This window comes from Desmodus rotundus, chromosome 1 (assembly GCF_022682495.2).
Source record: "Desmodus rotundus isolate HL8 chromosome 1, HLdesRot8A.1, whole genome shotgun sequence".
NCBI lineage: Eukaryota > Metazoa > Chordata > Mammalia > Chiroptera > Phyllostomidae > Desmodus > Desmodus rotundus.
In genome coordinates this window covers 146,149,492-146,173,338 of record NC_071387.1, presented here as the reverse complement: position 1 = coordinate 146,173,338, position 23,847 = coordinate 146,149,492, and the positions used below count along the sequence as shown (strand labels likewise).

Below are 23,847 nucleotides of genomic sequence, written 5' to 3'. Positions count from 1 at the left end.
TATATTCAGGTATCTCTTTAGTTGACTTCAGGTTGAACTGCTTAGCATGCTGTCCAGATTGCTTTTGCTGCAGGTCCCAGAGAATGCCCTCTCTCTCAGCTCTCTGATTCATTCATTCAACAGATACTCACTGAGGTGCTTAATAAGTGCAAGTATGCTCATAGCCCTGGGGATGAACCAGTGAACCAAACAGATCATACTCCTCGAACTCATGAAGATTTACAATCTTGTGAGAGAGAGAGGGAGAATTAAATTAAAAAGTAATAGTTAGCAATTGATACAGAGAAAGATGTAGCAGATAAAAAGATAGGCGGTGCCAGGGGCTGAAGGGAAAGTTACAAGTTTAAATAGAGTCATTTAGGAAATCCTCACCAAGACGGCTATACTGAATCAGACATGAAAGTGGTCAAGGAAAGAACCACGGAGAAGAATGCTCCAGACAGAAGGAACAGCTCATGCAAAAGCCTGGGGGGAAGGGAATGAACGTGGAGGGAGAGTAGGAGGAGACAAGCGCAGAGAGGTTGAAGAGCGGAGGCTGGAAGAGGACAGAGCGTGCAGTGCCGTGCGTTGTATTGTACAGGCTTTGGCGCTTCTTCTGTGTTAGATGGGGTGCTGCTGGAGAAGTCTGAGCAGAGGAGTAACATGATCCGGCCTGTGTTTTAACAGGATCACTTTGGCTACTGTATTAAGATTAGGCTGAAGAGAGAGGAGGAGGAAATGAGGAGACCAGTTACAAGGTCGTTGTGGTGATCTGGCTGAGGTGATGGTGGTGGGTTGGTTCATGATGGTGGTAGCAGGAGGTAAGAAGTCTTCGGGTTCTTGGTAGATTTAGAATGTAGAACCCATAGGACTTGCATATGGAGTATGAGAGAGGAGCCAAGGACGAGGCCAAGCTTTTTAGCCTGAACCCACAGAAGGATAGAATTGCTGTTGAGCTAGGGAAGACTGGGTTTAACAGGTTGAGAGGGAAAATAAGGAATTCATTTCTGGACGTGACTTTGAGGTGTCCGTTAGGTACCTACATGGAGTAGCCAAACAGCCATTGGATATAAACATCGGGCATTAAGGGGACAGGTCTAGACTGGGGATATGAATTTGGGGGTCACCAGCACATAGTAAACATGAGACTGAGTGAGGTCACTAAGGGGGTGAATGTGGTTAGAAAAGAAGGGGTCTGAGGACTGAACTCTGGGGCCCCCAATGTTTAGAAATCGGGAAGATGAGAAGCAAACAGCAAAGCAGACTGATAAGGAGTGGCTGGTTGAGGGAGCGAGACAAGCCCAAGAGGGGGTATCACTGGAGCCCAGGGAAGGAAGTGTTTCAGAGAGGAGGGAGTGAGTCATCCTGCCACATGCTGCAGACAGGACGAGTAAGATAAGAGGGACCCCGCACCGACCATCGGATTTAGCAGTGAGGAAGGCACGAGTGATCTTGACAAAAGATGTGGGGAGTGGCGGGGGCAAAATCCCGACTGGGATGGACTTGAGAGAAATGGGAGGGGAGACGTGACAGAGTATGGACAACCGTTTGGAGAAATTTCCTGCAAAGGAGAATTGGGCTGGAACTGGAGAAAGGAACTAGTGTCCCGAGGAGTTTTGCTTCTTTTCCTTGAGGTGGAAGAAACAAAGTATGTTTGAGAATCAGTGGGAGTGATCCAGTAAAGAGCAAGAAAATGATAGAAGGTGGGCTGCTGGCCGTCTGTCCTTGACTAGGCCAGAGGAGACTCTGTCTGGTGTACAAAAAGAGGGCTTGGTCGTAGGAGCAACCGATTATAACGGGAGGGAAATCAGGGTTTGTGGGTAAAATGATGGTAGGTCAGTACATGTGACAGTGGGAGCTTATCAGAGTAACTTCTGATTGCTTCAAATTCCTCAGTGAAGTAGGAAGAAAGGTCAAGTGAGAGAGGATAGGGAAAGAAGGGGTGGAAGAGAAGTGAGATAGTTGCCTAGGGCTGGGATCAGCAAACTTCCTGTAAGGACCAGTTACTGTAGTTTTTGCAGGCCCTCCGGTTCCTGTGGTGCTCAGCTTTCCCATCGGACTGTGAAAGCAGCTACAGGCAGTACATGCACCAGTGGGTCCATCATTTGCTGGCCGCTCTGAGACAGTGGGAGTGGGAGTGGCCCAGGACAGTGTCATGTGATGGCCAGGCAGTATTAAAGGCCCACTTGAGATTTGTGTCCATGGATTTAAAGTGACTGGTTTGTCTTTGTTTTTCTCTAACCACATTCAGAATAAGTGGAGTTGTGTCAAGGTTAATTTTGTTCACTGAAGTGAGAGTGGGACTGGTGTTTGAGGATGGAATTTAAGCTGGGTGGGGAGTGAAGGGAGGAACAGAGGCAAAGGGGATAAGATCACTGGATAGTAAAACCAGGTGGTCATGGGAGAACTCTGAATCGGGAGAACAGGAGTGAGCTGCAAAGATAGGAGGTGATGGTGGGGAGTGGGGTGCTTGACACTGAGAATATAGAGGGACTGCAGTTGCTGGTAGTGATGAGAACTAGGAGAGTGAGTGCCTGCGGCAGGTGGAGCAGGTAGGATGGAATACAAAGGCAATCGGAGGGGAGCAACTAAGAGGTCGGGATACTGGAAGGATCATGTGTATATATATGTGTATATATGGATATTGAATTCACCAGTAATTAAAATAGTAGTATTAGTGATATTAACTTTGTGGCAAACATTTTAAAAGAAATAAGGCAACATAGCCCAAGGATCAGAGATGACTGGGAAAAGAAATGCTAGAGGAAGATACAATCCGATGACATTAACTTCTGAATGTAGCAATGAGCAACAAAGATAACACTGGACCCCAGACCCAATGGTACCAGGGTCATGGAAGAGGAAAAAAACCAGCCACCACGTGAGAAAGCAGTGTCGTTGGGATAACCGTATTTCTGCAAAAGTAAGGAGGTCAGGAAATATTTGGAAAAACGGCTGAGATTAGAGGAGATTTCCTGCTGATGGGTCTTAAGTTCCAGAGGGCACAGTAAGGGTTCTCAGCACTTGGAGAAGAGAGGGCAGTGGACACGAAATTTGGAGGGTTTGTTGTTGCAGTTGGAGCTCCATGCTAACTAGAAAGTGCGAGATGCGGGCTGACCAACCCCCTCCAGCGGCACTGATGCCCCACGTGACGTGCCCCCACTTCTCCCTCTCAGAGCTCTCCTCCGCGCTCCTGTTTCTGTCCGCACAGCTCCAGTCCACTCCAACACACCTTTCTGCATTTTTAAGCATAACTCACAACCTTCACGTGCTCCCACTTGGGAGTCACCAGTTGCTTTTAAGAACTTTTTTTTCTGTTCCCCTTGCCCTCAACCTACCCATCAGCCTCTGGAGATACCATTCCTGTCTAGTTTGCCCACATCACTTAGCCATTTGGTTCTCTTACATAGCAATACTGTAATTCCCATTTTAGTCCAATCTTACTGTGCTATGATACATTCCTGAGCAGGGGTGTGAGAATGAAAATAAGGAGGAACTTACATGCTGATACATATTAGACTCTTCTCACAGCTTCTGGGTTCTCCAGGAAGTAAATTTTTACAAAGGGCTTAGTTAGGAGAGGCTACAGTTTCTTGTTAACTTTGTTCAGCAGTTTTGATTGAGTGGGGAGCCGCTGCCAGGCTGTGAACAAGGAGGGACTTGGCTCTTGTTATTGGACTCCAGCTCCATCAAAAACAGCTGCAGTGTGGACTCACAGGAGGCCCTGGCAGCTTCCAGAAAACGCCCTCCCTCCTCCATCTCACACACCACACCGGTTCTCACAGCACGTTCTACGCTACTTGGTAATTAAGAAGGGGAAGGCGTAGCTTCCCCCGGAGGGACCAATACTTGTCTTCGTGAATGTAGACCTTGCACCAGCTCAGAGACGTGTGGCACACTCTTCCTGTCACAGGAGGAAATGGTGGCACATTTAGAGAATACAAATGTGTTTAATTATACCATCATTTCCAGGGTCTGGGAATGAGGACTTCCTCCAGTTTCTGTCACCATAGAGTAGGTGGGTGACTTAGGTGTCATCAGATTGAGACAGTGAAATGGTACAGGTGAGCACCCAGGTACAAACGAGAATTTGATTGTACAGAGGAACACCAAATGCCCAAGGAATCTGCAGCGTGTGATGCTTTCAGGACAGAGGGCTTAAAGTGGTACTGACACTACCAGGGGTGGGGGTGGGGGGCAGGGAGCTAGGACCTTCAAGAACCCTCCACTTAAAGTGGTACCGTCACTACCTGGCTAGGCTAGGACCTTCAAGAACTTTGCTGAAGTATTCAGGATTTGTGCCATGAAGTAGTTTCTCAGCCGTTTCCTGGAAACTTTTAGCCCTGACCACAAACCTCAGTGTGTTTTCATCCAAACATGAGTCATCCCAGTTGTTATCTAGTTGCTACATTACGCACAGAGCCTGCTTGCAAAAAGCTTTGATAAAATTTCCTTTCCTCTTAACAGTCAAGAAAGCTGCCGTGAATTTACTGGGAGATGAGAAGAAGAGCACCTAAGCCCGCCTGAATGCGCCCCTTCCGCCCTCCATACCTGCCTATTAGAGCTTGATGTTGTGTTAGGGACTGTGGTATAATCATTTTAATAATGTTGCCTTGGAAACATTTTTGATATATTTAAAAATGGAATGTGTTGTTTTTTGCTTACTTTTACTGTCTATATACATAGGGAACATTTTAATTTAAATTTAATGCAATGGGCAGTATCCAAATTTGGGGAAAATATATTTTGCCTCTCGGTAGGAAAAGACATATTTATCATCCTACCAGAAATATAAACTTAAAATAAAATTATGTATCCCATGGGCTTTGTACTTTAATGGGCTCTCTTTGCATGCATTTTCTTTGTACTTATTTTTTAGGGTACTCTTTAAAGTTCTACTTCATGCAAGGTACAATTTTGTATTAAATGTTTTGATGTATTTGTGCATACATGTGTAGGGAGATGTACTGGTTATAACATGCATACTGCTCGTGGAGAGCACCTGCCAAAAGCTGGAGGTTCTATTGTGCTGGCGTAATCTGCTAAAAAATATTTCAGAAATTTATTACGAATCAGGAATAATTAGAATGAACAGTTAAGTGATAAATGAGTTTGAATGGAGGTTGTCCTGGCTGTTTTCCTAACCTTTGCAGCTGAATACTAGAACAGCTTTGCACAGCAGTCACTTGGCTGACAAATGGGGAAACCTACACCCATCAGTAATCACAGCTCCCGGTTCCCTGTAGAACTAACTAGTAATACTGACTTACGGCCTTTTAATAACCTGCTTACAAGCTTTAGATTTGTCTGTTTTTGAGATGCTAAAATGGAAATCATCCCTGGTTTCACCTTCAATGCTAACATGTTGGTTTAGTCATTTCTTTTCCAGTCTTTTTTAAAGCCAGTTTAAGGACCCTCCTGAGACTTGCCCACCCCTGATTACATGTATGTTCTTGTTTATATCATTAGCCAGCAGTGCATGCTAATGATGACCCCCGGCTCTGGGAGCAGTTCTGGGAGATGGAAAGAAAGCACGGTATAACCTGTAATCTGGTTGGCAGTGATGAGGAAAAACTGCCTTCACCTTCTTTCTCTGGCCTTTAAGGTCACTCACAGGAGGCCTCCCTAGTTCGCAAGTGAGAATTACTTGTAGTTGTTTAAATACCTTCATCTTTATGCTTTATTTTGATAATTGCATATAACTACATAATACAAGTATGTAACAAAAAGTTAAAAATCAATGTCTCCAGTTTGATCAGCCAAGTAGCTTGTCTGGAGTAGAAAAACTGATCTTTGTATCAACCATACTGCCAGGCTACTTCTGAATTAGACTAAGCTGACTAAGAGTACAACGAAACTGCCAAGGTTAGCCCTGACCCGTGTGGCTTAGTTGGGTTGGCGTCATCCTGCCGAGAGAGAGGTCGCCAGTTCAATCCCTGGTCAGGGCATGCCACATACCTGGGTTGCAGGTTCAGTCCCCCGTCAGGGTGCCTACGAGAGGTGTTTTAAGGCAAATAAATGATTAGTTAGTTCTCCTTTCAATAACGGTTAGGTAAGATCATACCTACGTGTGATCATGTCTCACGATGTAAAAAATATTAAAGACATCAAAAATAAGGGACGATATCACCCAAATACTACAGTATGGATCGGGGCATTTACCTTTTCTAGGACAGTCGTGGTGATCATAGGCATCTTATTAAACTTAACTTTAAAAACCTTCAGAAAGCAAGCAATTATTTGGATCAAATCAAGCCTTAAAAAAAAAAAATACCTGTAGGAGTATTTAAATCCCTTTCCCCATAAATACAGTACACTTTTCTTGGTGGCAAAAGAATGAAAATGAGCATTCTCTGGCATACAAAATATATAATCAGATTGTTAGACAACTGCATATACTACCAGGCAAGATATGCAAGTTACTATTGCTCATAACTACTTACAGGCTAATATTAGTTTAAAAACTACTATAGTGAGAAAATATATTCTGAATGCAAATTTTTTGTCTTGACAGTTTTCTCCTACAGTGCATTCTGGAAGAAATTTGTTAGCTTTTGGCAAAGCATACATGTTAAAGACAGAAGTTATGAGTTGAACAATTCTGTCTCAGCTTTGATTTCCCAAGTGATACTTTGCCAGGCTAGCGTATTTGGAAACTGATTGAGCCTCTCTCTAGCTAGAAGACGAGCATTTATTTGTGCAGGAATGGTATTGGGGGATATGTAAAGTTACAGAATCCCCACAGCAATTCTTCTACTTGAAAGGTTTCAGATCAATAATTATTGCTCCTCGGGAGTCTTCTCTGCCCACAGCCTGGAGAAAATGAGCATAGCCTTTAAATAAGTTACTGCCTATCCTGAAGATGTGATATACTAAATGGAAATGGATGTAAATAAAATTCCATTATCTCATTGAACTGTTACATTTCATTTTGTGGGGCTTTAAAAAAGTGTAGGCTAATTCTGAATCCAGATGAATGAACCTTAAACACTGCTGTTTATTAATCCCATCTCTTACTTGACTTAAAGGAAATCTAAACCACTTTCTACTCATACATTGCATTACACACAAGTCTCCTAAGTTGTTGTAGTATATATTTTAATGCAGTAAATGCTATGTGCCTCTAAATTATTCTGTACTTTGAGACCGAGAACTTGAGGATTTTATTAAAAATACCTACTGCTGGAGGGTATGTTAGCTTTGTCTCCTATATCTGTCTTTACATGTCTATGTCTACAATCTTGTGTTTAGAATAACACATGATTCTGTCCTGGCTGGTGTGGCTCAGTGGACTGAGCACTGGCCTGTGAACCAAAGGGTCACCAGTTCAATTCCCAGTCAGGGCACATGCCTGGGTTGTGGGCCAGGTCCCCAGTGCAGGGGGGTGGCTCATGAGAGGCAACCACACATTGATGTTTCTCTCCCTTTCTCCCTCCATTCCCCTTGAAAATAAATAAAATCTTTAAAAAAACCAACAACACACAATTCAGATCCTTAGCCATCAAATATTATAGTTCTATATAGTACAGCAGGAAAGTAAATATATTTGAGACTGACCTTAATTAAAAGTTACCACAATAGTATAACATATCTTTGTAATGCACACCTCAGAGATTAATAAGGAGGTTCGTTGGTTAGGTAGTGGCTCTCAAACTTTAGTGTGCATCAATTTCTTATGGGTGGGGGGTGGGGGTTAAAATCCTGATGGCTGGTCCCATCTCCAAAGTTTCTCACTCAGTAGGTCTTGGGCAGGGCTGAAAAATTTAAGTTTCCAACAAGTTCCCAGGTGATGTTGATGGTCCAGGAACTGCATTTTAAGGTAAAACCACTGCTAGGTAAATGCTATCTTTACACTTAGTATACAGAGGTTTTCATTACAATCCCTTAAGGCGCTTTCTAAAAATACTGGTATTGGACTCCACTACCAGAAGTCCTGACAATCCATTGTGGTACCCAGGTGCTAGAAAAAGTCTTCAGGTGATTCTAATAGGTAGCTAGGGTTTCGAACCACTAAGTAGAGACTTCTAATGAGGCCAACAATTCCAAGGTCTGGAGAGTCTGTCTTAGCTAGATACTGGGTTGGCCAAAAGACCGATTAGTTTTTTTCTGTAAAAGACACAATTTTCATTTCCACCATATCGATTTGGGTATTTTGAGTATGTCAGCTATCTCCTGCTATTGGCTTCTAGAGGGTGGAGGCCGGGGTGCTGCTAGACATCTTGCAACGCGTAAGACAGCCCCACAGCAAGGGATTATTTGGCTGACACGTCAGCAGTACCAAGAAACTTTGACGTGCTCGATCGGTCACAGCACCTTTTCCATACACTGCACAAGTCGTCTTTGTTTTCCATTTCAGTTGCGTTTTTACCTTTATTGAAATAATAAAGCATAATATGCTGGAAATGTTGCATATTTTCTTCCATCTTCAATACTAAAGTGGTTGCACAAAAATTCACCAATTTTAGTAAGTTTTTTAATGCACACTGATACAACAACTGTCACAATACGATCTAACAAAACTGTTTCGAATGAAGTTAAAGACAACTAAGCACTACTAGAGGCATCATACAGAAAAAGCTAAATGAACTTTTTGGCCAACCCGATGTAATTCACCTGATGTGTTTGTTACCTATTGCTGCTGTAATACATCACCACAAATAAATTGGCTTAAAACAACACAGTTCGTTAGCTTACAGATCTGGAAGTAAGACACCCAGAACGGGTTGGCAGGGCTGCATTCCTTCTGGACACTGGAGAATCCCATTTCCTTGCTTCTGTCAGCTTGGAAACTGCCTGCATTCCTTCACCTGCGTCCCTCTAGGACTCGCTTCCCTTTTATAATGACCTGTGTGCTTATGTTGGGTTCACCTGGGTAACCCAGGACAGGAATACCTTGTTTTATTGCACCCCACAGGTGTTTCTTACAAACTGAACGCAAGACCCTCCACCCACAAAAAGATTACAACTTGCTTTGTTGAGATACTTGCTTTATTATGGTGGTCTGGAACTCAACCCACAATATTTCTGAGATATGCTTATAGCAGCTCAAGATCCTTCATCACATCTGCAAAGCCTCTTTTGCCATGTGAAATAATATAACCGCAGGCTTTGGGGTCTGCTACCTTCCCTAGTCTCTTTGGATATAGAAATGTCATTATAAAGTCACACCCACTATCAAAATAACTAAAGAGCAATCTTATGTTGGATGGGAACTCAAATAAGTAGAGCTGGTGAGAAACTACCCTATCCCTATCCCAGTAAAAGGCTGGAGGTTTATCCTCTGCACAGAATGAGAGGGTCTCAGGAGTGGGGGAACACAGGCAGACGGAGGGAGAAGTTATAGTGAAGACAAAATTGAGTGACTCAAAGCTGAGACCCATTTCCCCACCGCACCTTCTCCCATTAGGCTTCCAGACCCTTAATCTCCCGGGAGCTCATTAGACTCCTGGGGAAGCAGATAAGCTTAAGAGGACACCCCTGACCTTGGAAATTTTCCAGAAAACATCTCGGCAGGTATCCCTTTAGTGAAGCTCAGTATGAAAGTCCTGTGTGCTCAGAACTTCCAATTAGCTTTGTGATCTTTCACTCTTACAAAAAAAAAAAAAAAATCAATCTAAGGAAACACACTTAACATGACAGGGATCAAAATAAAAAACGGCAGCCCTGGCTGGGTGCTCGGTTGGAGTGTCGTGCAGCACACCAAAAGGCTGCAGGTTTCATCCCTGGTTGGGGCACATTCAGCAGGAAACCAATTGATGTTTCTCTCTCTCCCCTCCTCTCTAAAATCAATGAACATACCCTCGGGTGAGAATTTAAAAAAAAAGAAACTTAGAAAATAATATAAATCATACCCTCTGAGAAATAATTTATATCCATGAAATAACAGACTGCTAGAAAAAGGAAATATTCAGATGGCAAGAGAGCTTAGAGAAGATGAAAATACAAGAAAAATACAAATTTCAATAGATGGGTTGATGTGAGATAAAGCTGAGGATATCTAGGAAATAGAACATAAAGGCAAAAAAAAAAGAAAAAGGTAAGAAAATCTGAGTACTAGTCCATTATGTCCAATATTCAAATCAAGAGTCCAACAAAGATCAAGTAAATTTCCCAGAACCTAAGAACACACGTTTCCAGATTGAAAGAGCCCATTAAGTACCCAGCACAATAGACAAAAAAAGACCCATAATCTGAAGCACACTGTTGTGGTATTTCAGAATACAGAGATGTTGCAGGTTTCAACAGACTAATGTGGGTCACAAAAGACAATAAAGTAGAATGGGTTGGATTTCCCTTCAACTGTAACACAAGTCAGAAGCCCATGAAGTAATCCCCTTGAACTTCTGACATGATTCCCAATGCTAATTTTATACCCAGCCGAACAGTGGAAGGGGGGAATGACAGATAAGCAAGGTGTAAGAACATTTATCTCCCCCCTCGCATTTTTCCCAGAAGAGCCTGAAGATGGGTTGCACAGAACCACCCCCCAAAAAGGAATACACAGGATACACTAACACAAGATATCCAAAACAGCAAAGCAATGGAGCCACACTCCAGGTGGCAGTGAAGGGAACCCAGAGAGAAGCTGTGCACCAGGCCTAACAGGTGACCAGCAGATTAGAGCCCGGTGAAAGGCTCCAGAGGAGACTTCTTCACGAAGATGAAAACTAGTAAACTGCCTGATGTGAACAAACTTTTTCAATGGACATTCTGAGACCTGGTCATTTGTAGTTGAGTTAGTGATATTTAGAAAATTAAATAATGAAAAAATACTAGCTCTAAGGAAAACGTAAGTGCAGGAAATAAAAATATCCACATCATACTTCAGTATTTCTTAAACTTTAATGTGTGCTAAGTATACAAAGATGAATTTATGGTAGCTTAGTGTATGTGTGTGGGGGGGGTAGTGATTAAAAACTAAGCCCCTGCTTTCCCTATCTGTTTCCATATTTCTATGCAGTAAACAAATCTGAAAAATAAAAATCACTTGCAAACCCCCCCCCCCCCCCCTTAAATGTGCGCAAGAACTACTTGGGGATTTGTGAAATGTGTTTGAATTCTGGGCTGGGGCCAGAGATTCTGCACATTTCACAGGATCCCAGAGGAGGCCAGTGTTGCTGGACTCCTGACCACATTTCTGAGTAACAAAGGCACTACATGGCTCAGCTGCAAATGGAATATATGACAATAATGTAAACCGTGAATAGTGATTAAAATTATTAAATATATTGGTAAATGACAGGAGGGAAGATGGAGACCAGGCATGCATGGGGTGGGGTAAAGGAAGGAAAACTAAGTCCTAAGATGGAACGTAATGCCTAAAATTTAAACTGTTAAAAGTAGCTGCCTCAGCACGGGGAAATAAAGCCTCAAAACCTCTGGCTGTAAAAATCTGTGGGGATTTTATAGCCAGAAACCAGGTGGGAGAAACTTCCAGCCTCACAGGACAGTTCACTGGAGAGACCCACAGGGTACTAGAATGTACACAAACCCACCCACCCAGGATTCAGCACCAGCAGGGCCCAATTTGCTGGTGAGTAGCAGAGGAAGTGACTGAAAGCCAGCCGAGAGCTCAGCAAGCAGCACTGTTCCCTCTTAGACCACTCCCCCAAATACAGTGCCAGTCAAGTAGGTTGCCCCACCCTGGTGAATACCTAAGGCCCCTTACAATGTAGCAGGTGTGCCCAGACAAAAAATACGGCCCAAATGAAAGAACAGGTCAAAGCTCCAAAAATAGAACTAAGCAGTGAAGAGATAGCCTACCTATCACATGCAAGTTCAAAACACTGGTAATCAGGATGCTCACAGATATGGTTGAGTATGGTTGCAAAAGAGAGGAAAAAGTGAAGGCTATACACAGTGAAACAAAGAGAAATGTACAGGGAACCAACAGTGATGGGAAGGAAATCAGGACTCAAATCAATGATTTGAAGAAGGTAGAAATAAACATTCAATCAGAACAGAATGAAGAAACACGAATTCAAAAAAAATGAGGAGAGGCTTAGGAACCTCCAGGACATCTTTAAACGTTCCAACACCCAAATCATAGTGGTGCCAGAAGAAGAGAAAGAGCAAGAAGTGGAAAACTTATTTGAACAAATAATGAAGGTAAACTTCCTCAATCTGGTGAAGGAAATAGACTTCCAGGAAGTCCAGGAAGCCCAGAGTCTCCCAAAGAAGTTGGACAAAGAGGAACACACCAAGGCACAGTTACCTACAAAGGAGTTCCTGTAAGACTATCAGCTGATTTCTCAAAAGAAACCTTACAGGCAAGGAGCTGGAAAGAAGTATTCAAAGTCATGAAAGGCAAGGACCTACATCCAAGATTGCTCTATCCAGCAAAGCTTTCATTTAGAATGAAAGGACAGATAAAGTGCTTCCCAGATAAGATCAAGTTAAAAGAGTTCATCATCACCAAGCCGTCATTATATGAAATGTTAAAGGGACTTACCTAAGAAAGACAATGATAAAAAAAAATACGGACAGTAAAATGTGAACAAACTCACAACTATCAACAACTGAACCTAAAAACAAAAACAAAGACAAAAAAACAAACTAAGCAAACTAGAACAGGAACAGAAGCACAGAAATGGAGATCACATGGAGAGTTATCACGGGGAGGGGGAGTGGGGATAATGGGGGGAAAGGTATAGGGAATAAGAAGCATAATTGGTAGGTACAAAATAGACGGGGAGAGGTTAACAGTAGTATAGGAAATGATTATGCATAACCCATGGACATGAACTAAGGCGGGGGAATGCTGGTGGGTGGGGGGTGCAGGGTGGAGGGGAGTAAAGGGGAGAGAAAAATGAGACAACTTTCATAGCATAATCAATAAAATATATTTAAAAAATTAAACTAGCTGGCTCTTTAATTATGTACAGGTATACTATTGATAACAATAAAGTCTTTAAAAAAGTAGGCAAAGATGTGAACATAATTCATTGAAGTAAATACAAATGGTAGGTCAACATATGAATAAATGCTCAATCTTGCTCCCTAGAGATGACTCCATTTTTCACTTGATCGGCAAAGAAAAGTTCAGTTATGCACTGATCACGGCAATATGAAGAAACAGCAACACAATGTCAGAGCGGTACTTCTGAAACCTCTATGGCAATTCTTACTGCCCCCGAACTAAAACAATTTTAGACCTCAGTCATCTTTCTGTGACAAATCTTTTATGTTGGCTGCTCCAATATCCATTCTCAACTACCTTCTTCTTGGCTGTGTCCACTATCAGGACTGGGAAAACTATATATCCAGTTTCCCAGCCTGCCTTGCAGCTCAAGATGGACAGGTAGTCCACACCTAGACCACACCTAGGCTGTGTGGTACAGTCTGTTGCTACTAGGCTACAAACCTGTACGATATGTTATTGTACTGAATACTGCAGGCGATTGTAACACAGTGGTTAAGTATTTGTGTGTCTAAGCATATCTGAACATAGAAAAGGCATAGTAAAAATATGGTACAAAAGATTAAAAAGTGGTACACCTGTACAGGGCACTCACCATGAACGGCCCTCGGAAGACTGAAAGCTGCCCCAGTGAGTCAGTGCGTCAGCAGTGGGGAGAGGATGTGAAGGCCTGGGACAGGCCCACACTGCCGCGAACTTTACAAAGACTGCACAGGCAGGATACGCTAAATGCATACTACAACTCGAGATCCAAGCAGGCACAACAGAAAATAATGTAATCGCACACACAGTAAGCACAAGCTATGAGGCTGCTGCTGGTATAACACAGCATATGGTTGTATAGCAGACTTTTTTCGTAAGGAGAAAGAATACATTCTAAAATAGCAATAGAAAGTTTATACAGTACATGCATAAACCAGTAAGTCACCTTTTATCATTACCAAGTATTATGTTCTGTATGTACATACTTTTATGTGCAATACTTTTATGTGACTGGCAGCACAAGTTTGTTCACACCAGCATCACCATATGCGCAAGTAATGCGTTGTTGTGCCCCAAGCTTACAACAGCTATGACGTCACTGGGTGACAGGGAATTTTCAGCTCCATTATAATCTTACGGGGCCACCATTGTGTATGTGGCCCATCACTAACTGAAATGCTGTGTGTGCATGACTGCAATAGCCCTTCCAAAAGCCCTTCCAAGAGCAGAAGGCAGTTTCCCAAAAGATTCTCCGTAGACAAAAACATGGCTGCTCAGGGATTCTCTTAAATTTTACAAAAAAATTACCACTTTCAGAAACAGTTATTTGCAATAACGTTAGAATCACCTATACAATTTAATTTACTGAAAAGGTGTATCTCAAGGTGCTAAAGCACAGGTGGCAAACACAAGGCCCGCCTTGTGTTATCCGGCCCGGCACCTTGTTTCTACCCAGCGGCAGCATCGAGCTCCTTGCCCCTAGTTAAGGAGTAGTTACATTTACACAGTCCTAAAATTACATTTGTTCCTTTGAAGGCAACCGCGAGGCTGATGTGGCCCCCAGTGAAAATGAGTTTGAGACCCCTAAAAGCATAGGTAATTTTAGAACTCCAATTAAAACAATGTTCTTAAGCCTACAAAATAAGCAAATCTAAAGCGTCAACTGAAGCACTTTACATAGGTCAAAAGAAAAACCAGTCCTTGAACAGTTAAATGACAGTTAAATGACAATAACTAAGTACGAATATGATCTATAGACTGCCTGTTCATAGGCCTCCAAGAGGATTTAACTACTTTCTCCTAGTTTTAAGCTCATACTAAACCCACTACCCATATTACTCTCTTTAATTATCTCTTCCACTGCCATTGATTAGTTTGTAAGCAAAAGCTACAAAAGTCGGTTTCAAATTTTATTTCATTAACTTAAAAGGGGAACTAAAATGTGCTTCAAATCTTATTAAACTCATTTATCCGAACATGTTTTCACACAGAAGACAGATACAGGATTTCAAGTAACTTATGGTAGAGTCCATTATCCATTAAAAACAAGCTTCTCTCTTCCACGAAAACTCTGCATTGAAAGGCAAAAAAAAATTGTTTTTCTTTTATACTGCATAAGAACTAGATGTAAATTTATTTCATTGTCAACTCTGATGCTGGAGTTGGGAGGCACAAATGTTCAGTCAGTTAAATGATACAAACCAAAAGCTCCTGTGTCTCTCAGACACAAATGAGAAACCTCCATCCACATCTCTTGCAGTAGTATCGCATACTTGCTTCTCACACCAAGTCACTTCTTCTTCTTTCCTTTCCCTTTTTTACTTCCCTCTCCTTGCTGAAGACTTTGGTCACCGCCTCCTGTTTTCTGTGTCCTTGTTTTCAGTTTAGGAATCATTTCCGCTGCGTACAACATTACTGACTTACCTAGGAACCGGAGGTCAGGGTTAGTGTACAATCTGAGCGGTAAGACACAGGTGGTCATTAATTCAAATACCATAAATTTCAAGAAATTATACCACATCAAGAAAATGAGGAAGACTTAAGAAAAAAATAGCCCTGGCCAGGGTAGTTCAGTTGGTTAGAGTGTTGTCCCAATGCACCAGGGCTGCAGGTTCCATCCCCAATCAGGGCACATACAGGAAGGAGCCAATGAATGCATAAATAAGTGGAACAACAAACTGATGCTTCTCTCTCTCTCTCTCAAATCAATAAATTAAAAATAAATAAAAAGAAATAAATAAATGACTCTGAAGACAGTAACTCATTCCACTGGGGGTCTTTGGTAGAGAAAAGTACTGAGAACAATGCTGAAATATTTAAGTGAACACAATCAAAATTTAAAGCACTAACGTGTGACACAAAAATTTTGGTCCTGGTCTAGGAAATGACTTGAAGATCAAAGAAGAACATATATAAATGTAGCAAAATGGAAATAATCCGCATATCACTACAACTTTTAAGCTATGGAAATACAGAACCTCTGTCTTACAACAAAAATCCATTCAGCTACAAAAGATGTTCCTCACCTGCTCAGGCTGTGAATACGCGCACCCTGCTGTGCACACCACCCCCCACCTCCTCTAGCTCCAACAGCTGCCTTCCTCTCACCACAACACCCAAAGCCTTGAGCTTTTTAAGAAAGCGGTGTACCTATTTTCTTTCTGGAAACAAGAAGCAACATCTTTTCAACTAAAATTTTCAAATCAAAAGTTTGTGGACTTTTTTTTTTGTCTTTTGACTTTTAAGATACAGTCTAGGAAGATGTCAAACAGGAAAAAATAAAGCACTGGGATATACCCATCTGTCACTCCTGAGTCAGAATCTTAAATTTCTGGAAATATCCCAACCCTGACAGGTTTGGTATGTGGAAACCAACCTGTTTCAATCCGACTGTAGCAAGCTGTCAGTCTGGGGTTATTGTGTCACACACATACAAAACCTCCACTTAAAAAAATTAAAAAATATGTTTTAGAAATAAAATTCAGAGAAGAATGACATATATCCACAATTAGTATTTTGGAATATCAGTCTAGTTTTTAGTTATTGTTGTTTTTTAAGAAATAAAACACTAGGGGTAATGCTACAGTTTTCTCTGACCATACCCCCCGCCCCCACTCCCCATCACCTGCCCTACTTGCCATTAGGTTAACTATAATCTTAAGACTAGGTATTTTCTTATTTTGTATTTAAATTCTAAGTGGTAGCATGCTATGCACATCTGTTGCTTTTTCCACTAATTATAGTTTTTTAGATTTATTAATGATAGAAATTATAAACAGACCTCAGGTTCTGTAGGATCTGAAATAGCAATTAACAACTGACAATTTAATAATTTTACACTCTTTTTAAAATAATTGATTTGAGAGACAGAGAGAAAGAAACACTGATTTGTTGTTCCACTTATTTATGCATTGATTGGCTGATTCTTGTACGTGCCCTGACTGGGGACGGAACCCACAATCTTGGCATACTAGAACAATGCTCTAACTAACTGAGCTACCTGGCCAGGGCTAATTTTACACCCTTAACCTGGGAGCAATGATGGACTTCCAGAGGTTTATGAAAGGTTCACAAAAGAGTATGTTTTGAGAAACTATGACTAGGTTTCGTCACATTATGAAATAGGTCCTTAACTTTAAAGAAGTTAGAACCACTGTGTGCCTCTCCATCAGTGGTAGTCTTTCTCTAAACTAATCTGTGGAACACATATTATTTTTACCTTTCGGAAGATCAGAACCTTTTTTGCAGTGTTGAGGAATAACCTATCCCCAAACTTTATTCATTGATTTAAAAAAAGCTTACGTGATGGGAACTGTACAAGACAAAGGCTGCCATCTTCCTGTTTAAGCTGGACCCGGACTCTGCCCCTATATTGAGCATCACGATTCCATTCTCTGGAGTACATTTTATTTTTCTAATGTAAAAAAAACAAAACAAAACAGATTCTGTTTTAAAAAGTTTTATCAATGAGATGAATATGGAAAATAGTGAAGGAAAAAACCATACGATACCTCAAGAAAGACATTAAGTCCAACTGCTGAGCACACATCTTGAATCTCTGTAGCTGTAGGATTTTCAACAGCCTGAACAGTTAAAAAAAAACAAAACACTACCAGCTTAGCTTTAAGTGGATACCGCAATATTGTTGTGCAAATCATTTTAAATATTATGATCAAAACATATACCAAATCCTGGGTTTCCTTTTCTACTAGGTGCAGTTGTTTCCATTGTAACTATAAAAATTAAAAAATATTCCCAGGAAGAATACTGATTCATACTTCTATGTCCACCTCCCTTCCAACAGAACATCAACTTCACAAGGCCAAGGACTATTTTGTTCACCAGTATATTCCCTAGCCCCTTGCATGATACTTGGAACACAGCAGGTGCTCAGTGAATACTGGGTAAACAACTAATACAGACACACGCACTTTGGAAAGTAGTTTGGCATTATCTGCTAAAGCCAAATGTATGCATTCATGATGGCCCTGCAATTCCACTTCTAAGTATATATTCAAGAGAAATGCAAAATTGTGCTACTAAAGACAAACTCAAGAATGTTCACAGCATGCCCTATCTACAATGGCCCCACACTAGAAACCACCCAATTACCCGCCAACAGTAGAATGGACCGGGGTATATCACACAATGCAATACTCTACAGCAGTGGTTTTCATCAAGGCAATTTTGCCACCAACCAACATTTGACAATGCTTGGACACATTTTTGATGGCCACGACTAGGGTGGCATAAAGCACTGGCATCTAGAGGGTAAAGGCCAAGGATGCTGCTAAACATTCTAAATGCACAGGACAGCCTCCACAACAATGAATTATCTGGCTCAAAATGCAACGGTGCTGCTGTTGAGAAACACCGTTACAGAGAAATGAGAATTGAACTTCACTCAAAAATGTGGATAGATCTCATAAGCTTAAAATTTGGTGAAAAAAAGACAGACACAAAAATATATAGTGATTAATGCCATTTAAATAAAATTCAAAAACAAGCGAAAGTAATCTATGGTGATGGCAGAGTGGTTGTCCTTTATGTGCATATATGTGGGGAGGACAGTGACTGGGGAGGGACATAAAGGAATCTTCCTGGGTGCTGGTAATGCTTTCTTTTTAAAAATTAGGGTGCTGGTTACCCACATGTACTCATTTTGTGAAAATTAACACAGACACTTAAGATTTATGTATGTTTCTGTATGTACGCTATGTACCAATAAAGTTAAAAACGACTCCACGTTATCTGAGAGCTTGTTCCCAGAAGCCTCTGTTGCAGTGGCTTGAGTCAGGCATTATTCTAAACCAGTGCTTTGGCATTTTCTCTTCTATCCTGAGGCAGCAAAATAGACTTTCCTTTACACATTTAAGAAAAAGTAGGACATATGAAATAACACAAAATTAACAAATGCAGTACTTCAGACCAAGTTACCTCAAATCTGTTGTTAGATTGCAAAATGTGATTCTTAAAAATAAATTATGACATCAATTTTGAAAATAAAAAGCTTCAACAAAGACCTTTCACTTGGTATTAGGTACTTGACATAAAACTATAAAGCTCAACAACTCTGAACTTTCTGCAGGTTTTCTTTAAAAACTCCAATGCACTCTGGACACTGCATCGTACAGTGGCACAGTTTCGGTTTCCTGTGTTAAAAGGAAGATTGTCATAACCTTGGTTTAAATGAAAACTGTGCAAATCCTACAACCCTCCCCTCTCCTCATTCAAACACATATTTATAAAGAATCGCTTTAAAAAACTTCCTTCTGCTATGAATTTGGGCCTTTCTGGTTTCACCGTTATTAAGGAAAGCACCCAATTCCCAGCGACCGTTCTTTCCAGCCCCGAGCCTCGCCGCAACCCCCCATCCCAATGCAGTAAAAGAAAAAGAAGCCTTTGTGGCCCTAACAGTAAAACCTCCCTTTAAGGACCAAGGTGTCCGCTTACCTTACTTATGGGGATTCGCCGGCCCTCCGCGATGGTCTTCTTGTTATTTAAATAAGCTGGGTATATACAAATAAACCTGTCACAGAAAAAGCACAGCTGGTACCACTAGAGCAGTATTTCCAAAACTTCACTCACTCATTCATTCATTCATCGTTATCGCGACTGCAGGTACACCCATACTATTATTCGCATATTTTTTTCTTTATATCGTCTCCCTTTTACTTACTTAAAAGGAAAACTTTAACTCACTACTTTAGATGGAAAAAACATCACCTGCGAGAGAAAGCTTAAAAAAAAAACTTCCCAACTCTTCAGTTAGATATAGCTAGCTACCTGTCAAAGATTCCTAAGGTAGGCCCCGCTCTCGTACACAGATATATAGGATCGGAGGTATTAAAAACTTTTAGGGACCCACGCAAGCCTTCGTGAAACGTCACAATAGTTAAAAAACAAAACAGAGCTCTCACTTTGTGATTCTGTTACTTAATGTCACGTCCACGTAGCACCCAAAGTCCTTCGCGTCACGTAGACGTAAACCAGGTAAACCCTGAGCTATTTGAATTTGGAATTTCAGGGACCCTGCTCAGAGCCTGGTTCGGGGAAACGAACGGCCGGAGAGCGGCTCAGAGCCGCGCGGGCGGACGTCCTCGGGGCTGGGGACAGCGGCCCAGCGCCCGCGCGCTCGCCGCAGGCCCCTCCCGGTCTCAGGACCCACCTGTCCTGGTCAGCCGGAGTTCGCGACGCCGCGCAAGCCATCTTCAGCCGCGCCTGCACGGCGAGACCCCCGCCAGAACACCCACCGGAACTCGGTTTAGGATTTCCCAGACTACCCCATTTCCGGCGGAAGTCCTACCCCCCGGAACGCCTACGCTTCCACGGCTTTTCACTGTCCGTTTGTTCCGGCACCTGTCGCTCGGCGTCAGGATCTGTAGTTTCTTACGTGGCTTTTGGCTCTAACCTCTCGCGATAGGATTCAGAAAGCTTCTAATTCTTTCCCTTGTGTCGTCAAAACGAGACTTTGGGGCGTAGGCACCGTTGCTAAATGGGATTTCACACCGGGTTGGGTAGTGCCAGCTACCCTCACCAATAGAGGAGGGCACTGTACCGCGGTTAATGTGTGTGGTTCCAAGCAGGTTGTTGGATCAGACGAGAAAATACCCTGTATGTTTTATCTTTATTCCCTTCTAGGCCTAAACTTGACTACACACCTTTTTAGACTTCTGGTCATCTTTTGTACTAAAATTCACTATATCTTTGCATAGCTTAGGTTAATTGAAAAGCATTATTTCAGCATTCCTGTTCTTCAACTAAACACCCCTTCATTTCTGTTACTGGACAGGCGCCTGGCCTTGAGTGGGTCTGCCTAGGGCCAGGCCGAAGTGTGTGGGTTTTTAATTTTGTGCAGGAAAGAGTTCACAACACGAGTCCAGGTGACTATTAAATTTGGGGACAGTAAAACAAGGAAGAACTTAGGGTAGAAGAAACAACAGGAGAGCCTAGGGGACCTTGGGAACAGGTTCAGGGGATAAGTTGTGGCTGCCCATTGCGTTCAGTTTACCAGATGCACGCCCCTGGGGAAAGAAGAGGGGAAAGGAAGTAGTTTGGGCTACTCCCCAAAGGGAGAATGCAGTACTGGGTCCTTTGTCTTGAGACTTTTATCTCTCTCTGGCAGGCAGGAATCTTAGAGAAGGCCTCAGGGGAGGGTTTCAGCAGAATGTTCACCAGTTTTCCAGGTGTGACCTTTCAGGGTCATAGTTTCCTCCACTGACTGGTCAGTGCCAGGGCAGGGGTTGTTAGTCGTTGCAGCTGGTCCTGGTGTCACTCACCTGGTTTTGCTGCTTTTCTGGGTCTGGAGCTAAAATAAAGGGTTGGCCAAAAAGTCCGAGTGGTTTATTCCATTAGATGGCTCTAGTAGCACGTAGTTGTCTTTAACTTCATTCGAAACAATTTCATTAGATTGTATTGATACATGGTCATAGCGTACATTTAAAAATAACTCATCAAACTTGGTGAATTTTTGTGTAGCTATTTTAATTGACAATGGAAGAAAATAAGCAACATTTTCAGCATATTATGCTTCATTTCAAGAAAGGTAAAAATGCCACTGAAACACACACACACAAAAGATTTGTGCAGTGTATAGAGAAGGTGCTGTGACTGATCGAACATGTCAAAAGTGGTTTGCAAAGTTTTGTGCTGGAGATTTCTCCCTGGATAATGCTCCACAGTTGGGTAGACCAATTGAAGTTAATAGTGATCAAACTGAGGCATTAATTGAGAACAATTAATGTTATACCATGTGGGAGATAGTAGATATACTCAAAATAAAGTTATTGGTGAAAGTGAAAAAACTGGTGAAAATATAAACTAGAAAAAAATGGACTTTTTGGCCAACCCCAGTACAGCTGAGGCCTAGATGTCATCCCTAGGGAGGTGGCCTTTTGTATGTGGCTATAAATTGCTTGGCCATTTTGTTTAGCTATTTGTCTCAGTTTTCCTATTCCACTTGCCAAGGAATTTTCCTAGCTTCTTACTAGCCTGCCTCAATTTCGATTTTAATAGCAGCTGCTCATTTCATACCTACAACAGTACTTTATAAAAAACAAGGCAAGGTAAGACAGGTCCTGTATTCTCTTTTACAGAAGGAAAAAACAAACTAGACAAACAAAAGTCCCCCAAAAGCTTCGTTCCACTGAGGGTAGGTAAGTTGCCCATTCATGCTAATGATAGCTGAGCGTAGATGCCGAGCTAGTCTAACTGTGAGCCCCCAACTTTCCTCTCTGCCCTAAATTCTGCCTCTGATCTTCCTTGTAGTTTACTAGTACCTGGATAGTTTGGTGCTAATGTAAATACATAAATATTGTTTCTAACGTGTACAGGATTCCTGTACAAAGAGCTTCATGCAATGACCAAACCAAACCAAACGAAACATTTAGGGATGAAATGAATCCAAACTTTAAAAAAACATAGTTTACTTGTTTTAGGACTCTGGTTTCATACTTTAGTGGCATCATGAAAATTCAAATACTTTTCAGAGTATCAATATTTTATGTACACATGTGGGGAAAGGGGGGAAATGAACAAGGTAGCCTGAGGTTTAATGCACATAACAGCCTTCTCACCAGGGAGCTGTCTTCTTAGAGCCATGCCAATAACTGGAGATGAAAAAGACCAATATTAAAATTGTTGTTTTCTGGTTCATAGACACTGCATTAATGACGGACCTGATATTTTTGAGTGCTCTTCAATGCTAGATTCATAACTCCTATTTAACTCTACACTATTGTTGAAAATAGCGTACAAATACGAAGAAAAAGCGGGGCGGGGAGACAGCAGTGCTGTTACTATACTGACGATGAAAGAAAACAGTAACCAAATGTAAGGTTTTAAATGCTCGTGCTTGTGGAAAAGCAGGTTGGTTAATGAAGGACAAAATTGGACGTGGAAAATTGTGGAGATGATGAAAGGGCTTTAGAAATCGAAGGCACTTGTTTTCAAAACTTATTTTTATCCCATTGTCTTCCATTTCCTCACACCGTTAAACTCAACCTATCAACTTTGATTGAGGCTCTTGGGTGGGGGTGGGGTTTCATAAAGGTGGAAAGAGGAGATAGAAGTTGGCAAGAGAAATTTTCGTAAGAGAGTTGAGTAAGAATTGAAAGCAGCAAGAGGAAAGAGGTTAAAGAAGAGATGTGGGGTATATGTGTATTTTGGTGGAGGGGCTGCTGGATATGTAAGTAAAATGACCTGTGAGCTTTGACAGAAAAAGTAGTAAGGGGAAGAAACTGGCAGATTGGATAGTGTCTGTGCTACAGATCACCCACTGGCCTCGAACCCATCCAATAAGAACACACTGAGAAGCTCCTATGAGCCAGATACTCTGAGAGGTGCTAGGGATACAGATATAGATAATAAAATAACTCTTGCTCAAGTTTCTAGGAAGCCTAAACGATGAGACTGACATTCATACAGCTATAGCTATAGCAGGGCCTTCCCAGCGGGGGCCTGAGTTGGATCCATCAAGGAATTCGGGCACACTTAGGTGTAATGAGATAGTCTATTTCACTTGTCTATCACTATGTAACAAAGCATCATTCTGAAATAATGTTTTAAAACAACCGTGATCATTTATTTGCTCATAAAACTTCAGTTTGGGTAGGGCTCTGCAGGATAGCTTATTCCTGCTCTGTGTGGCATCTGCTGGAGACGGACCATCCAAAATGACTTCCTCACTCCTGTCTCCTCGCTGGGATGGCTGGAACGGCTGAAGGGGCACCTCCCTCTCCCTGTGGTGCAGCCTCTCCACAGGGCCAGGTTGAACTTTGACAAAGGCTCTCTCCTTCATCAAACTGTATAAAGGTTTCTCTGAGTCCTCTTTTTGACTAGGCCTTGCTGTTGGCCCATGTTCCATCTTCAACCTGCCTAGCCTAGTTTTAGCAAGAATGCTCCTGAGTTAAGTGTAGTGGGGCTCTCCCGAGACACAGAACTAATAGGATCTGTAAGAGGAGTTTATT

General features: G+C 41.9%; 2 protein-coding genes across 2 annotated transcripts in view; one reads left to right on the top strand and one right to left on the bottom strand.

Annotated features, from left to right (window-relative positions):
* Positions 1 to 6,895, top strand: part of REEP5 (receptor accessory protein 5) — a 33,042-nt gene extending 26,147 nt beyond the window's left edge. Inside the window, exon 5 of the mRNA XM_024563243.3 lies at positions 4,447 to 6,895. Coding sequence (XP_024419011.1) covers positions 4,447 to 4,496 — 50 coding nt within the window. The 3' untranslated portion in view covers positions 4,497 to 6,895. The remainder of the gene's footprint in view (positions 1 to 4,446) is intronic.
* Positions 6,896 to 14,012: 7,117 nt separating this feature from the next.
* Positions 14,013 to 20,201, bottom strand: SRP19 (signal recognition particle 19). Its single transcript, XM_024563328.4, has 5 exons — positions 20,049 to 20,201; positions 19,334 to 19,409; positions 17,392 to 17,463; positions 17,183 to 17,294; positions 14,013 to 15,304 (listed from the first exon to the last, which is right to left on the bottom strand). Exons 1-5 carry the CDS (start codon positions 20,087 to 20,089, stop codon positions 15,171 to 15,173), a joined length of 435 nt encoding a protein of 144 aa, XP_024419096.1. The 5' UTR covers positions 20,090 to 20,201; the 3' UTR covers positions 14,013 to 15,170.
* Between the last annotated feature and the right edge of the window lie 3,646 nt (positions 20,202 to 23,847).

Bases quoted from the DNA above. Each gene is read 5' to 3' on its own strand.
- SRP19 (XM_024563328.4), bottom strand. From the start codon at position 20,089: ATGGCTTGCGCGGCGTCGCGAACTCCGGCTGACCAGGACAG. The intron at 17,464-19,333 runs GTAAGCGGACAC...TTAACTGTTCAG, and splicing joins GGCGAATCCCCATAAGTAAG to GCTGTTGAAAATCCTACAGC. The intron at 15,305-17,182 runs GTAAGCTTTTTT...TCCGGTTCCTAG, and splicing joins TCTTGTACAGTTCCCATCAC to GTAAGTCAGTAATGTTGTAC.